Source organism: Stylophora pistillata, chromosome 3, assembly GCF_964205215.1.
Source record: "Stylophora pistillata chromosome 3, jaStyPist1.2, whole genome shotgun sequence".
NCBI classification, from domain to species: Eukaryota; Metazoa; Cnidaria; class Anthozoa; order Scleractinia; family Pocilloporidae; genus Stylophora; species Stylophora pistillata.
In genome coordinates, this window is record NC_142521.1 from 38612071 (window position 1) to 38629808 (window position 17738).

At 36.5% G+C, this 17738-nt stretch overlaps 1 protein-coding gene across 1 annotated transcript; it reads left to right on the plus strand.

The window, feature by feature from the left end:
- Positions 1-577: 577 nt before the first annotated feature.
- On the plus strand, positions 578-17490 carry LOC111346181 (guanylate-binding protein 6). The gene is made up of 11 exons (XM_022953486.2): positions 578-631; positions 819-966; positions 1407-1564; positions 7234-7406; positions 7772-7949; positions 8774-9032; positions 9259-9551; positions 14975-15229; positions 15385-15507; positions 15697-15744; positions 16598-17490. The coding sequence occupies exons 1-11, from the start codon at positions 626-628 to the stop codon at positions 16862-16864; spliced, it is 1908 nt and encodes a 635-aa protein (XP_022809221.2). The 5' UTR covers positions 578-625; the 3' UTR covers positions 16865-17490.
- Positions 17491-17738: the final 248 nt, after the last annotated feature.

The following is a 17738-nucleotide window of genomic DNA, read 5'->3' on the forward strand; positions in this document are numbered from 1 at the left end:
TAACATATATTTATTGCGTGATTGCCAGTTTTGTCTTTTAATTAATACATTTTGTGCCTCATGGCTCTAAAAGTCAGTAAGTCCTTATAGCCTGGACCAAGACGTTCAAACACTTGACTAGATGTCAGAAACGTCAAACACTGACCTCACAACAGCGTACTAGGTAAAGGATTTTAGAAATTTACGCAGTGCTAGTAAGGTATCATTGCGATCTGCTCAACAAAAACCTGATTTCATGCAATTTTTTTCCGTTTTACGACAAAGCCCTCCCTCTGGCGCATGGGAGAAGAGGCAAAGGGCACGCAAGTAGAAGTTCAGTATTATAAATTCGCGATTAGGCTAGGGCTTCGAGCTAAATTATAGTACAAATTATATATCTCATTCAATGATTCTTATGATATGTAACGGTCATTTCAGTGCAGCACGATCACACTAAAGCAATTATCATTATTATTATCATTAGTTAGAATTTTTATGACAAAGTGCCAATGAAGGATGATGCAATTAGATTTGCATTAGACTGTTATTGTTTCTATTCCATTTGCCGGCTACTTTTAATTTGTTCATATTATTTACAGTTCAGCGTTGATTGCTCACAAATAGACATTTACCTCTTGAAGGCATCATGAATGTAAGTATAATGAGTTAGAATGAAATGACGTTTACGTCACAATTCACAATTTTGAAGTCTTTCTGCTTGCTTCTCCTCAGTATGCTTAAGGAACATACCCAAAGAACGTTAAGTACACTCTATATGAACGGCAAATATGTCATGTTCCTTTTCATTTGGTGGTTTTTTTTTTCTTTTGGTCGACTAGCGTCAGCAAAAACGCAAAGCCATGCCACTGTGCCTCCCTAACAACTTGGAGTATGATCCAAAAACGGGTTTGCTGCATGAAACTGGAGAAGTGCGTGATAAATTGTACATTGTTGATGAAGCAGTTGAGCAGTTGAGAAAAATCAAAGGTAAGCCTTATTCAAACCACCTCAACTTATCTAGCAACACTCTCAACAGCCTCTTGATTTTTATCTCTCTCTTGTTACTACTTGCCAGACACAACTCTCTCTTATGCGTACCGTTATCGAAATCCTTATATTCTTACTCATTTTTCTTTCAAATTCTTCTTTTTTCGAACGTCATTTCCTTTTCCATTCCTTTCTCAGTACTTAATGTTCTATTTCTTCTCTTCTCTCATTTTCTTCTTCTTCTTCTTCTTCTTCTTCTCCTTCTTCTTCTTCTTCTTCTTCTTCTCCTTCTCCTTCTTCTTCTTCTTCTTCTTCTTCTTCTCCTTCTTCTTCTTCTTCTTCTTCTTCTTCTTCTCCTTCTTCTTCTACTTGTCCTTATTAATTATTCTATCTTTTACAAGAAGCATAGATTGTTTTTGTACACTTTTGTCCCTTTGTAGAGCCTGTCAGTGTTGTGTCAATAGTTGGCCCATGCAGGGATGGTAAATCCTTCATTCTAAGTGAAGCATTTGGCCAGTCACAAATTTTTCCGGTGGGATTTAAAATGGATCCTGAGACGATGGGGATCTGGATTTGGATTTTACCCCATACAATTAAGGTACAGAAATGTAGTCGTGGACTTTGTGAGAGTGTATGTATTACAAGACGCCTTAAAATTCTTTCTTGTTCAAAACTGAGTCTCTTAATGACTGATAATTATTCAAACCCTGCAATTAGAGGTGAAACTTCCATAAATAGTTGGTTTTATATGAAAATTCATATTAACTGAGTTTAAAATTTGAAGATGTAGAGAAGTGAGTGTCCACTAGAAAAAACCAAGCAGAGGGTGGTAATGCTCAAATCGCCGATTTGGCTCATACCTAGTAAAGATGCTGGATATTACGATTTAACAAATGTGCAAACATAACAGGCTAAAATATTGAATTCCTTAGAGATATGAGGTACCCCGGGAAAACCACAAATTTTTGCTTATTTTGCCTTTCCCCCAAACCAAAGAAACAAGTGATTAACGGATCTGGTGCACTGTTTATACAATTCATTATCGCCATACAAATGATGCCAAGCGTGTAGTTGTGGAAAAAAGTTCCTAGGAATGTGCCAAGGTGCACTTTCCAGGATTCTTCGTTCGATCAAGCGTAAATGATACTCTTTGAGAAGTGGCTTCACAAATATTGATGAAACAGACGAAAGTGATCAATCAGATGTATAATCCACATGAGCACAGATAATGAAATCAGTTGCCCAAAATTCAAATTATGTTTTCAAACCTTTTAAGTTATTTGAATAATATTAAGAGCAAATGTGCACAAAAATCAAACATTTTCAAAATATGGTGGCAACAGCTAAAAAGTCGATTCGGCTCATATTCTCAAGTTAGGTTGGCCTAAAAGTGAAACAAACCGCTGCATACTTTGTTTGGCTGAATATCGATTTACTTTCGAGAAAATCGATATCAACTGAATTCCGCCAAAATGTGGCTTTTGAGGCTCAAAATTTCGGACGCATCTCGGAGCGTCGCGTCACAAAATGAAAACACCTGGATTGATAAAAAGTACCAGATCTTAAAAAACAACATCAAAACATATGTTATTGCAATTCGAGCAATTCTTGACCATTTATTTACACAATCTAATTGAATCTATCCGACCTACTTCCAACTAGATTAAAAATAGGTCAAAAGTATCCCGTGATTTAATTATGTGCTATACAAAATAGTTAACCGAAAATCTGGGTTTCGGAAGGCGGAAGGTAGTTCTTTTGGATCTCCGAAGGATTTTTTTGGGGAAATGATTCGGGGCGATTTAATCAAATTTTAAAGTTGGATAAAATGCGCCGATTCGCGGTGTCTTCAATTAGTCGAAAATGTACACATACTCACGCAAACTCAGTTTTTTCGCATTTTACGTTCAATCTACTGCTTATTTAACATAATATGCTCACACCTCCCATGTTTCTGAGGATTGCAGTCCTGAAATTGTTGCATCTTCCTCACTATAGCGATATTACTCGGAAGGATAGTCAACACCTCCGAATAATGATTGTTCACAAAGCGTATCTCGGGGTTTCAGTTTGATTTGAAGTTTCTCTATTCTCGATTTCGTTGAAAAAGAAGCTGTAATTACCTCACGTAATAGATGTTTGCTTAAATTTTAGTCTTTAACCGAACCAAGAACCAAATGTAAGCGGAACTTTGCTGGTTCAGAAACGTGTTTCTCATGGGCGCAACAACCTTAATTAATTCAAAATGAGATCTACTGAAATCGACAACTTCGCAAAAACAGAACATTGTACTGTGAAACACGTGACTTCAGGAACTTAGGTCTTGTCTTAAATATACGAAACATTTCGCGATTAAATGTATCATAATTAAAATGTATCATGGTATTTTATCATGGTCATTTATCATGGTATGACAAATGCAGCATTTGTGAAATCGCGTGGCAGTCCAATTTGTCAAAGTATTCCGTTGGGAAGCTACAGGAGATCTGTACAGCGCTAGAACTAGACGTTTCTCCAATAACCAGCGAGCGGAAGCAGCCCCATAGAGATATTTGCAACAATTGGTTGAAAATTGTGGTTGTTAAAGTATGGATTAAATATCTAATGCAAACCTTGAACTCCCTGCCTGCGAAAAGACCCGCCCCCTGTCAGCAAATCTAAAGGATTACTGACGTACCTTGCTGATCCGCTATAGCTAAACAGGGAATTGTTGTTTGGGCCGTCTATAAGAAGAAGTCATTTACTTCTTATATTTAATCAACTTGGAAGGACAGATTAAGCACAACATGGGTTTGTTTACTTTTTTATTGCAAGCAAAATGTAGATACAATGAAATATATGAAGTTCATATATTTTGTTCTGCGGTATTAGATACTTATGATGCACGATCCTCGCAGTAGATAGCGCTATTTAAGTAATAGCGAAAATCAGACCTGAAAAAATCAGGCCTGTACGGGATTCGAACCACTGACCTCTGCGATACCAGTGTAGCGCTCTACCAATTGAGCTAACAGTTGGCTTGTTAGCTCAATTGGTAGAGCGCTGCATTAGTATCGCAGAGGTCAGTGGTTCGAATCCCGTACAGGCCTGATTTTTTCAGGTCTGATTTTCGCTATTACTTAAATAGCGCTATCTACTGCGAGGATCGTGCATCATATACAAAATGTAGATGTTAGCTCTACACAATGGGCGTGAAAATTCTGTTCTGATCAGACAACTGGCCTATAATGTGTCTTTATTACACATAACACGAGAATTTTATTACATACAGCTCATTTGTAGAAAAGTATACGCTTTATTTTCACATGTGAAAAAAGCCTATACAGCCAATCAGAATGGCGGACAGCTCTTTCACGCGTCGAAGTATAACCAATCGAATTGCTCTAAAGAATTACACGGGCGCTCGCTTGCTCGACCGTGCTCGCAAAATTTTTGCAACTGCTCGCATGCTCGTATTCTCAATTTAAAAGCGCTCGCAAACTTTGGCCTTTGCTCGAATTGCTTTATTGATACTTAGATTAAAAAAAAAAAAACTTTTGTAAGTGCAGTTCTCCGTTCAGCACTTTAGTCCCTGGACGTACATGTACTGCGATATTTTCCATTGCCATTAAATTTGCATTGTTAGTGAGTTTTTGTTTCAATTTGCGTTCAGAAAATTATTTCAATGAAAACTCTCGTGTTATGTGCAATAAACACCTCACGACATAGAAAGTGCTTTGTACGGGGTTTTATTCACTCGTTGTTTGTTGCAAAAGCCCCCACTCGCTCGTACCTCACTCGTTCGGGTTTTTTGACACAAACAAATTGTGAATAAAACCCCGTAAGCCGCACTTTCTATGACGTAAACTATATTTATGCATCATCTACACTTTTGCTGGCTTTAAGTCTAAACTTAAGACACATTTATTTCACATTGCTGCGTTTTGATAGCCTGCCTAATATTAATTACTTTATTTTATTTTATATGTTAATTATTCTGTATATTGTGATCCTAACCTTTTTATTATTGTTCTCTTAGTTTTAAATTATTTAAATAGTGATATGTTGTAATGCGCATTTGAGCATATCCAGATGGAATTTGCGCGCTACAAATGCTGTATTATTATCATTATCATTATTATCATTATTATTATTATTATATTATTATTATTATTATTATTATATATCCCCATTTAATTCATTGATAGTTTTGAACCCGACTGTATTTGAGGGGAATAAATGACTTCTTACTTCGCCAGCTTCTTCGACAAGAGTACCAAATAACTTACTAGTTGGGTTGATTCTTTCAAAGCCACTATTTCAAATATCAAAATTCAAATCAAAATTGTGGATTTATATTGCGCCGTTTCCATGACGGGATGATCAACTGCGCATTACAACAATGCATGGAATAAATACTAATTACATCATTACAACAATGCTTTGTAATAGATGCCAGTTACATCAGGTGTAGTATAAAATATTAAAAGCTAAGCTAACTAAGAATAAAAATCCTTACTAAAAAAATGCGTCTTTAAGAGTTTTTTAAAAGTGTCGACAGATTTAGCCATTCTAATTTCCGAAGGTAAATATACAGTATCGGTACAATTAATTAACGCTCGGCGAACATGTATTTTACTTTAAGCCCTTATGCATACCGACCCGCACTCGAGTCTGCTATATCAGCTGGTGCAGTGAATACTCGAGGCTTTTCTTGAGTTTCGAGATACGCTTTTGGACCGCTGTCAGTATTAGATGAAAGTGAATATGAGAACGCACTACTTGGGTCGTAGTCTTGCTAGCGGCACGAGTAACTTAACAAGGCATAGTAGGCTCTGGAAAGAAGTAATGCAAATATAAATCTGTTAAACGTTGGCTAGTACAAAATTTTCAGTAAAGGTTGCGGTTTCCCAGTTTTAACTCTAATACAGCTTCTTTGAAATAAACAAGTATTCCAACACTGCATTTTTCTCTAACGGCGCATCTGAAGTGATGGGCTATGCCATTTGCAGATCTTTCGCTCTTTTTGACCTAATATGAGCTTTATCCACCTAAAACAATGATTTAAAAAATACCATGATACATTTGATTCTGATACATTTTTAAAATCACGTAAGAGGTTAGATGATTTTTTTTACTCCTGTTTCATATATTTAAAACAAGACCTAAGTTCCTAAAGCCACGTGTTTCACAGGACAATGTTTTGTTTTTGCGAAGTTGTCGATTTCAGTAGATGTCATTTTGAATTAATTAGCGTTGTTCCGCCCATGAGAAACTCGTTTCTGAACCAGCAAAGTTCCGCTTACAGTTGGTTTGATTAACCACTAGAATTTAAGCAAAGATTTCTTACGTGAAGTAATTACAGCCTCTTTTTCAACGAAATCGGGAATAGAGAAACTTCAAATCAAAAACCCGAGATACGCTTTGTGAACAATCATTATTCGGAGGTGTTGACTATCCTTCCGAGTAATATCGCTATAGTGAGGAAGATGCAACAATTTTAGGACTGCAATCCTCAGAAACATGGAAGGTAAGAGCATATTATGTTAAATAAGCAGTAGATTGAACGTAAAATGCGAAAAAACTGAGTTTGCGTGAGTATGTGTACATTTTCGACTAATTGAAGACACCGTCGAATCGGCGCATTTTATCCAACTTTAAAATTTGATTAAATCGCCCCGAATCATTTCCCCAAAAAAATCCTTCGGAGATCCAAAAGAACTACCTTCCGCCTTCCGAAACCCAGATTTTCGGTTAATTATTTTGTATAGCACATAGTTAAATCGCGGGCTAATTTTAACCTATTTTTAATCTAGTTGGAAGTGGGTCGGATAGATTCAATTAGATTGTGTAAATAAATGGTCAAGAATTGCTCAAATTGCAATCAACATATGTTTTGATGTTGTTTTTCAAGATTTGGTACTTTTTATCAATCCAGGTGTTTTCATTTTGTGACGCGACGCTCCGAGATGCGTCCGAAATTTTGAGCCTCATGAGCCACATTTTGGCGGAATTCAGTTGATATCGATTTTCTCGAAAATAAATCGATATCCAGCCAAACGAAGTATCCAGTGGTTTATTTCCCATTGAGACCTACTTCACTTTGAAATATGGGCGAAATTGATTTTTTAGCTGTTGCCACCAAATGTTTGATCATTGGTAACATTCGCTCTTAAATGTCAAAATTATTTAAATACCGAGAATGAATTTTAATGATCTAATATTCTACTAAAAATTCCCTTTTCAACATAAAAACTAATGAGAATTTTTTTTTTCTGTCTTTCTAAGGATCCTAGTGGTCGTGATGTAAAGGTTGTCTTGCTGGACACAGAAGGAACTAATTTCACAGGAGCAAAAGAACAAACTGATAATCAAATCTTCATTTTGACAGTTTTAATGGCATCTGTGTTGATTTACAATTCCAAGGGAGTTCCTAAAAGAAATGAACTAAATGAACTGGAGTATCCTTGAATGACAGTCAACAAATCAATATCATATATTTAAACTCTGGATTAGCAAATGAAGATAACATTGATCCTCGTAGTTATAAACAATTCTTAAGCAGCTGTGAAAATAAAGCCTGCCAACTGAGCACTAGTGTCGCAGAGGTCATGGGTTCAACTCCCCCACAAGCCCGAAATTTTTTTAGGCTTTATTTTCATTACTGCTCACAGTGTAAGTAATTTCCATAATTGTGAGATCAGCTCTCATCTTCAATTGCAAAAAATAGCAACAATATTTCTGGACGAACCTTTCGTTAGTCGGTTCGAATTCAGTTTTAGTAAATTAAGAAATTGAGCCTCTACAGCCCTTAATAAGTTATTAGCTACATAGCAAGACTGTCGCAGCAAATTCAGGCTAGATCAGATATTGGAACCAAGCGCCCAATCAGAAATGAAGACGCCTTCCATCAAACTTTCCCACATTTTATTTGGCTCCTGAGAGACAACATGAATGAGTTACCGAACGACTGCAAGAACATCAAGGAATATTTCTTGACAAGGGTAAGGGTTTTCAAATCATTTTCGTGTTACTCTACCATGAGAGCCCCTACCGAAGGAGAAGCGAAATGGATCTACTTGTAAAGAAAAGCTAATGTTATTTGTAGATGCCGTTGAATAGCTCAATCGAGAAACTTGAATCTACTCTTTGTATCATGCGTTTAGAAAACAGAAACTACAGTGATCGTCCGCGTAAGTGTAATCCTAAGAAGACTGGTCTCGGTAGTTGTGACTGACGTTTTGATAACCTGAGCGGAAGTCATTATGAATTTTATGCAAACGTGCCTTTTTTGAACGAATTGATAGGGTATGTAAACTTCAAGGATTGCCTTGAGTTTTGGTCTGAAGACTCCCAAGATACCAACCTAAAAACCTATACGGGGAACTTCCGTTTTTCAAAATGGATCTCCCGCAATGGCCCACGATGTAATGCGTATCGGTAAAATTCTGGTCAGCTAACTTGACAGATAAATTGCAAAGCCACCGATAAGAACATCGAAAGTCTCCCCCGATGGTTAGATTTCCTGCTCGTATGAGAATTGGAAATTTTAAATAATCCCGTATATTTTCATGCTGTTTTCGCCACTGTTCCTAAATAGCCATTTACTGTCATTTTTAAACCGTTAAACAAAAAGCCTGTTTTTACCAAGTTTATCCGCATTTATTTTAATACGACGGCAATAGTTATTTTAAGCTCTTGTCGATTTCTCTATGTACTTGGATGACTAACGTCCTGATTATAATTATTCAATCTATTTATTTTAAAATTTACTTTGACAAACAACATGGTTTCATCCTCATCATTAATATATTTTCAAACTTTTTAGGTTTTCAAAGGTGAGGAGGCAACGAAAAATGATCAAAACCATCGTGTTGCGGAAAGTATTCTGCACTATTTTTCGGGCTTTGATGTTTTTAGTTTACCAATACCGACTTACGATAAGGAGCTTATGAAAGACGTCAAGGGAAATATGGATAAAATGAATCCCCAGTTCTTCACTGGGGTAAAGCAATTTGAAGAATTACTAAGGTCCATCATGGGTCCAAAGAGGAGCTGCAAGGAGGGAGAGTACGTCACTGGGGAAGGTATTTAAATCTTATCCAGCTATTAAGAAAATCGAACATTGATTCTTATGTCTCCTATAGGTTGAAGATGTAATTAGTGGCAAAGGTGAGGTCTTTTGAATACGCAAGGAAAAATTGGAGTTTAAATCACTAACTCTAGTTAGCGAACAAAAAGCAGTTTCCCTATTCAGTTATTTCACCTTTTCTTTTACTTTCTTTTTTTCTTCTTCTTTATTTCCCTAACCAGGTCTAGCAGCCTTAACAACGCTTTACGTCGAAGCTATCAACGATCCTCATAACGTTCCGAACGTGCAAACAGCTTGGGAAACGTTTGTGAACATAAAGTGCGAGGGGGCCAAAAAAAAAGCAATCACGGCTTATGAAAAAAAGGCGAAGGAAGAACTATCTAAGCTCCCTTGTGATGATGAAGAAATCTTGAGGGGAAATGATTCCGCAACGCACGAGATGATGGCCACGTTCGAACAAGAAACCCATGGCATTTCCATTGACCACACCAAGCCGTATTTGGAAGAGTTAACGGTGAGAGCACGAGTAAATTCTTTTTGGTTTGCCTTTCTCTTAGAAACACGTAGTTTAAGGTATCGTGAGTGATCGTTCAGACATCTTTAATTTATTAAATCATGAGGTGTATTTCCATCTTTCCTGCATTTTCCTGTTAATTATCTTTACATTTTACGTTAGGAAAATATGCTCTTTAACGGGAGGTATTCATCAAAACTGTGCCCAAGGTCTTGAGGCCCTCCGGGCCGACCAAAGCCAAAAAGTGACGTACTAGTTATTCGATTAATTTCATTATATACAAATTTTATGATCAAAATCATGTCATTAAAGGTAACTATGTGAACTCTACATACTACTTTCACCTCAAAAAGTCATCGCGAAGAGAAGTTTGCAAATACCAACCACTAAATCATGTATTCAAGAACATCAGCTTCGTGAAAAAAGAAAGACTGAAAAATTTTAGATCTCTCTTCGACTAGCAAAGACGATATTCTGCATTTCGTCAAGACCTTTTTTCTGACAAAACGAAGAACATCTTTCCTAATCTATTTGCTTACACGAAGCTTCTGACATCGCTGATCCTAGAAATTTGTAGGACATTTTAGGCATCTAAATGTAGTTTATGGCCTAGCTTATCAAACAGTTCTCTTCACGTAGTTCATAAAGTAGTATCAAACCAGCAAATTCGAACGTCCAGGAACGGGGCAGGGGACTTCCTTTTTAACTCGTGAACTGTGCGCATGCGCAAGAGCGAGTTGTAGGTATGGAGTGATGAATGGCGCTCGCTCGCTCGATTGGTCGATTCCTGTAAATGTTTTTTTTAATTCAGGCTTTTGAACGCATTTGATAGTTTTTGCGAGTGATAAACAAACGAAATGGCGACCTCTGTTGCTAAGAATACTGTTGGGGTGAAAAAGAAGCCGATGATAATCTTGAAAGATTAAAAAAGCATACGTTTTTCATTTGTGAATTAATTAAAGTTTGCCCAATCTCCGAATACACTTTTATCTCTTACAGCGTATATTTCATTTATGGCGTCAATACTTCTATTTTTAAATGTATATATCCAGGAAAATGATTATTGTGTCCAAAAAAGAAAAGAAAGAAAGCAAAGAAAGGAAGTTAAGCAAAACGCAGAATTTACTCGCGTACGGCGGATTTGAACCAGTTACGTCGTCGCTACCCTGCGATCGTCATCTACCGCCTGCTTCTTACCGTAAGGCGACCGAAGCTTCTTGAAAAATTGTCATGAAACTTTATATAATTATAAATTTTACATTTAAAATGCTGATCTTTTGGTAATTTCAACCGCGGGCTCAAACCACTCGAGTCGCTGCTCGCCGATAGTCCGATATTGAGGTATCGTTCACGGCCAACTGCTCGTAAAGTGACTTGCTTGAGGTTTATTTGGTATTCCTGGAGCTGTATCGACGTTGGAAAGTGGTTCACAAGTGGGAACTGCATTGAAAGAAGCTCAAGCATAAGTTCAATCAATCGATACGCTGTTTCTTCAATGGTGTAACTCGCACTGTGTATGCGTATGTTATTAATGCACTGTTAAGTTTGTATGTTTCCAGATACCTTGAATTAAGGATTTCTTTCTTAAAAATGCGTCCTGGAGTGAGGAACAGGAAGTTCTAAAGATGGGGATTGATATCACTCAAAATAAGTGTAATTATCAGTTCTCAAAACAAGGAATGTGCACTGACAGTGAGTGACAAATACTGCCTAAAACTGATAGCAGAGTCCTTGCTTTAAGGTGACTGAAGTTTCTCCTAGTAAGACCTGTTTTTTTCACAATGAGTAAGTAAAGATCTCAAAAGGGAGCACTTACTCCTCAAAGATTGTTAAACAATACATGTCCTTGAGACAAAGATCTTAACTCCAGGAAGTGGTTCTTTCTATCAATATTTTGTGCATGTAACACAGATTAGCCAGGCCATACTACAAACTCAACAACAACTTTTAATCTGACATAATAAAGCCAAATTGTGCTTTCTTTAAAATGTTTTACATTATTTTGAACTTAAGATACCTGCACAGCAGCAAGTTTTATCTTGAAGCAAGACTTAAGTTACAGCTCACTTCATTTGATGTAGATCAAATGTACAGCAAAGTGACATGGCTTTATACCTAACACCAATTCTTCAAGAAATGGCACAACTAAATGTTAATTTAATATGCTGAGATTTTGGTATATACTAAAACAAGGAATTACCTGAAAAGAGCTGGAATGAGCTGGAATGACCAAGAATGACCAAGAATTACCCGAGAATGATCCATAGAAATGATTTTGGATTGAATCTCCATATACTTGATTTTAACTTGCTAGACAAACTCTTTATATTTTTCCGCCATTTTCTCACTCAGTTGGAAAAGGCTGATGGGATATTAGCCACAGGAAGCCTGATAAAATATTTATAATGCAAATGACCTCATGGGGCAGAATACAATGCATCAGGGGATAGGATATTTCCCGCAAAATCTCCAGCATCATGGCGGAAGAGTTTGATTTCTCGCCCCTAGGAGGTAGGATTATTAACTAGTATATATATTTTGTAGACTACTTACTTAAATTATGAACTCAGTAACATCACATAATAACTGCGCCACACTGTGAGCCATATTGTTCTGTTTTTGACCTAATGATTTAGTAGTGAAACGTGTTGTCTTCCATTCCACGTCACGATTTCCCATTAGGATTCAACTCGGCCGCCATCGTGAAATATTGTATCGGGCTTCCTGTGGCTACTATCCCATCAGCCTTTTCCAACTGAGTGAGAAAATGGCAGCAGGACGTAAAGACTTTGTTTAGCAAGTTAAAATCAGGTATATGGAGACAAATTCAATCGAAAATCATTTTTTATGGATCATTCTTGAGTCATTCTTGGACATTCTTGGTCATTCTTGGTCATTCTTGGTCATTCCAGCTCATTCTGGATCATTCCAGCTCTTTCCAGGTAATTCCTTGCTTTAGTAACTACCCTGAAATTTTAACTATTCAATAAAGGTCTTCATGCAGATTTACCAATACTAAAATAAACTATATAGCGGCTTCGTGACAAACATAAATTCATCAAGGAATAGGTATAGTAGCCAATCCTTTGAATCCTACTGAAGATTACTCTTTCTCTTTGTCAAAAATATTGTTACAGATTTGCCTGTACCTAAATGTTTGTCATAGAGGGTTTACATCTAGGACACGTTCTTCAAAAAATTGATACAGCAACTTTTCTTTTGAATCATATTGTAGATTAAAACAATAATAAGTTGACAGTGACAACAACAATCCCTTTACAAGGATGATTATCCTAGCTGGTGTATGACTATAATTCTGTCAACTAGTGGTTTATATTTAGTGTGAGATTCTTTACTCTGGTTCGGTAATTTTTCGTACAACAATCACATGATTGTAAGTAAAAAATTACAAATGGTAGCCGTTTATATTCCATGCTTGTTCTTCTGGAAGTTATAAATTTATGATTAATTTTGACAACCACTTTGATTGTCATTTGAAATTAAAAATTTTTGCAAATTACATGCAACAAGGATATTCCTAATTAACAAATGGTAAACACCACAGCGTACACTATTGAGTTATGGATGCACGCGGGAGGTTGCTAAGCACGAAAGAAGCGTAAGAGTCGCTCGAGGCGATAGCCGAGAGTGACTCTAGCTTCTTGAGTGCTTAGCAAACCTCCCAAGTGCATTCATAACTCAATAGTGTACGCTGAGGTGTTTACCATTTGTTTTATAACATAACATTAACACATTGTAGCTAAAGAGTTCCCTTTTGTTTAACAAATCTTACGTGACCAGAAAAAAACAAGCGCGCGCGGAAAAATAGTCTTTGCATTTGCTCACGTCAGCAGCGTACACCCATGGGAAAATGGGGGACGCTAAATTGACCAATCAGAGCGCGCGCTTTACTTTGGTTATGTTATAATGCTTTACATTTAGGGTAAACTAGGAACACTCAAAACTGTTGTCTTGTTTCATGAATCACAGATATTGAATGTGTTGAAAGAAGAATTAATGTAAAAAAGTTTTTCAAATTATATTTATAGTTATTTTTCCTTGGGAATTTGACAGGCACAATTCCACAGATATATCTGAAATTTTGGCACGCATTTATCATAAATCTAGTTGGAAGAAGAACCTTTCTACATAGAATGAATACTTGTTAAAAGCAAGGATTTGAGATATTTATTCAATAGTAGACATACCCTTAAAATGAGAATTGAAAGTCATAATTCTTAAAACAAGGAATGTAAATCTTATTTTTAATGGTGGTATTCTTAAACTGAGGAACTTTCAATGGAGAGTATAAAATTTTTAAAAGCAGAAATCTTAATCCTTACATTTCAAGGAATTGACTCTCAAAATAAGGAAAGAAGTTCTTGTTTTGAGTATCCACTGACTTACAATAAGAATTCCGAAAAAAATAAACTTTAGAGTGGTGTGAACATCTTTGTACTTGTTTTCATCCTCGTGCTAATAAGTATCTCAGAAGTGCGAGACAGGCTTCAAGCGCAGTACTCAGTTGCAACACAAGCATTGGCATTAACATAACAAGCTAATGCGCAGGTGCATGCGCACAGCTGCAACATAAACATGAGCATAAGCGTTCAGTCGATGTTATGTTAAATAGGGACATGGTTGGTATGAGAAGTATAGTGCTTGCTGATTGCCTGAAAGTCTTTCGCTTATGTTAATCCTTACGCTTATGCAAACCAAGTCTTAACTAGACAGTATAAGCATAAAAAGAAGGAAATAAGCATAAAAAGAAGGTTTTGATAATCATATGCATATTATGCTTATCCTTCTGTCCGTGCGTTACATCCAGCGCATAAGCTTTTACATGCCTATCCTTATGCTTGCATCGCAAGTTAATACTGAGCTCAATATTGGAACAATAGTTTTATGATAAACAAAACAGCACCCTTTTGAACTTTCATCCCACAAACCTTTACAGTAAAATCTAGAACAGTGATTGTCTTGCGCTAAATCCTAATCTGGCCATATTTTCTCTCTTTGAGGCCTAATTTAGTTTCACATCATATTCCTCATAATGCTCAATTGCCAGTCTAACGATTCATACCCTAGTATGGAAATCAAACACCCATTTCTACTGACCACACAAATTGCATTGGCTCATCCAATTCACGAGTTGGCTCACAGAGCCTTTGATTTTCTCTTTATAACACTCATATACCACAGTGCTTGCCTCTCCCAGCTGAGGCTTGGGTTCTACGATAGGACCTACACTGTTTGCCTATTTTATTTTCTATCTCTAAATCTACTTACCTCTGTCTTTCTATAGAGATGTTTTCGTATCTGTCTTCCTTTCTATTTATTCATTTGCCTATATACGAATTAAACATATTTTCATGAAAAGTTCCTGAATTAAGGTGCGTTCTAAATATCCTTTGTTTCTTTAGAAACTACGATTCCAAAAGCTTGGTGAATGGAAAAACGAGAATGATAAAAAGACCAGAGAATCTTGTGAAAAGCTCGTTAAAAGGCTGAGGAAAAAGCACTTAGATCCAGTCCTTCAACGAGTAAGTGGACCGGAAGGAACAAATGTGTCTTTTAAGGATATTGATGATGGATGTGCAGTTCTTGAATTGGAATATAAGTCTCAAGCTGTGGGTTCCAAAGATGTCCGTGCTAAAGTGTTACATGAATTTCACCAGGTAAGTGACAGTAAAGCGCATTATACCATTAATAGAAATAGTTCTTGCGTCGCGCTATTCCAATAGTCTTATATTAGAAAGCAACTTATTCACCTCTCAATCTATTTAGTTATAATTACTATTTCTTCTTGATCAACCTATTCATTTTTCGGTAGCAATTTCAAATCGAGAGGGAACGATACAAGGACGTCCTGAAGACACTGAAAGACTACAATGAAACTCTGCTTCTCATACGTCTCCAAAACACTAAGGCGGAAAAAGAGAAAGAGGATCTCCGGGTAAGTATCTATACCTATTACATTTCTAAAGCGTTATAACAAACTTCCAGGAATAAGATAAGCTGAGTGGTGTTCTCCTCTTTTATAGACAGCCAACTTCCTCTCCACATAACGTGAATATCATCCCATCGAACAGCATTGAACCTTAGCTGGCTCTCTTGTATAATTTTTGTTCTTTTTCGAATGTAGAAGCAGAATGATTATTTGAAACAAGAGATGAAAATTCAAGAAGATAAGGTAAACAACTTTGAGAGTTAAACTTACTTAAATATAAAGTTTGTCTATGATAGTATATTTGTGAAAAGCCCACGCTGTTTTACAATAAAAAGTGGTGTCCTACATTTCCTCAAAGGGTTACTAAAGAATGATTCTGCACTTATATCATTTTTGGACAAATTGTTTAATATTGTATCAAGGTATATCTACTTTGAGCAATCAAGAATAAACAATCCTCAAACATTTGAAAACTTTTAATATAAGCTTGAACAGTGTAGAGTGAATGTTCGATTTGATCTGTTTTAAAAAACCCGTTTTATGTGTTTCAATCTGTACAATGTGAATCGTATCATCTGGCTCGTATCACTTGGCTAGATGATCTGACTCTTAAAATCTGGTTTAGCTCGGTTTGAAAAATCTGAAGGCTAGCCGGAAACGTGACATAAACGAAATCGAGCACATGGCATATACCATAATACTCAAACGAACCCAGTACCTCGCGGGTGAGGCAAAAACTAAATATGACGTATTACAATCAATAAGTACTGCTGCAATAACTCATTTACGAAGAAAAAAAATGGCGAACTTACGGAAGGCATCCTAGAAGATATGATTTCTTTCACTATTCTTGAGATTTGGCTGGAGTAACGGCTAATAATAATTATTATAATAATAATAATATTATTATTATTATTATCATATTATAGTAACGGATGACAATCTACTTCAAGATACTCCTAACGCAAAAGAATGCAGTAGACCACTTCATTTTCATAAAGAACTATTGACATTATACCCTTTGAATATCTCCCCATAATTGTTATTTCCTTTAAGGCCAGTACTTATCTACAGTCTATTCTCTATCTGTTATCAGATAAAAGAGTTAGACCGCAAAAGAGCCATTGAGCTTCAAGAGAAACTCGAAGAATTCCAAGCAAAAGAAAGTATTCTCAACACTAAAATCCACGACTTGGAAAAGGCAGGGATGAAAGACAAGATCACCGGCTTAGAAAGGGAACGCGATGATGCCAAGGAAGACAACGAACGGTGGAAAAGGGAACTAGCGAGTGTAAAGAGCAAGTTAGCTGATTTGACAGAGCAACTCAGACTTTTAAACCGACCCTGGTGGCAGCGATGGTAAAAAAAATCCAAGTGAGTTACCCAAAAAACTGCTGAGTTATCTTCGGTTTGTCCCCACAGGCTGGGGGTAAACCCACAGAATGTTCATGTGATTTTGCATTTATTTGAAATAAGGTCTTTTGCGTACATTTAGAGGAAAATGATAGTAGTAGGATCGTCCTGAATGAATATTAACTTACTTTCGACCTGTCAAAAAACACTTTTCTCAAACATATGGATGGAAATCTATTTCAAAGTTCATGATTGTCACATCTGAGAGAATCTTTACGGGAAATCGGAAAGTTTTCTGTTTTTACTTAGTTCTGTAGCCATCCGTTTAAGAATTTTAGTAGGCTTGATTCGCGATGATTTCATTGGGTTTAGATCCTAATCGTGTAGATTGTCAGTAGTAGATTCATTTAGTGTTGATTAGAAGGTGAGATATACCTTGCGTTAATGTACTGTTGTCCTTGTATAAATTCCTGATAACAACTCACCAGCATATTTCGTGCGATAGACTAGCATCCGTGCTATTTGATTTGTCTACTTGTCATAAAGCACATACTCATAGTGCCTTGTTACAACCCCGTCAATTTGCAAGCGGTTATGTACCATCTTGATTTATAATAAAGTTTGGGTATAATATTGCGTGCTGTCACTGCATGGTTGAAAGAGCATGCTTTATCAGACTACAAATAAAGCACGGAACTAAACCAAAGCTCTCTCGCCATCTCCCAATTTTTAACATGTCTAGCTTTTTTTCGATTCCTTAATTAAAAATGAAATTTCGGATCAAGCGATCCGCCAATTAGCAAAAAAAGAACCAAACAAAGGTTCGTAAACATGCGAAGCGCCGTAGTTTACATAATTATAAAGCAGGTGGAGACAAAAATCCT

What these genes read in the sequence shown, in the direction of transcription:
- LOC111346181 (XM_022953486.2), top strand. An exon ending in AGGAATATTTCTTGACAAGG is followed by an intron (nt 7,950 to 8,773) that starts GTAAGGGTTTTC and finishes CAAACTTTTTAG; the next exon opens with GTTTTCAAAGGTGAGGAGGC. An exon ending in AGAGTACGTCACTGGGGAAG is followed by an intron (nt 9,033 to 9,258) that starts GTATTTAAATCT and finishes TTCCCTAACCAG; the next exon opens with GTCTAGCAGCCTTAACAACG.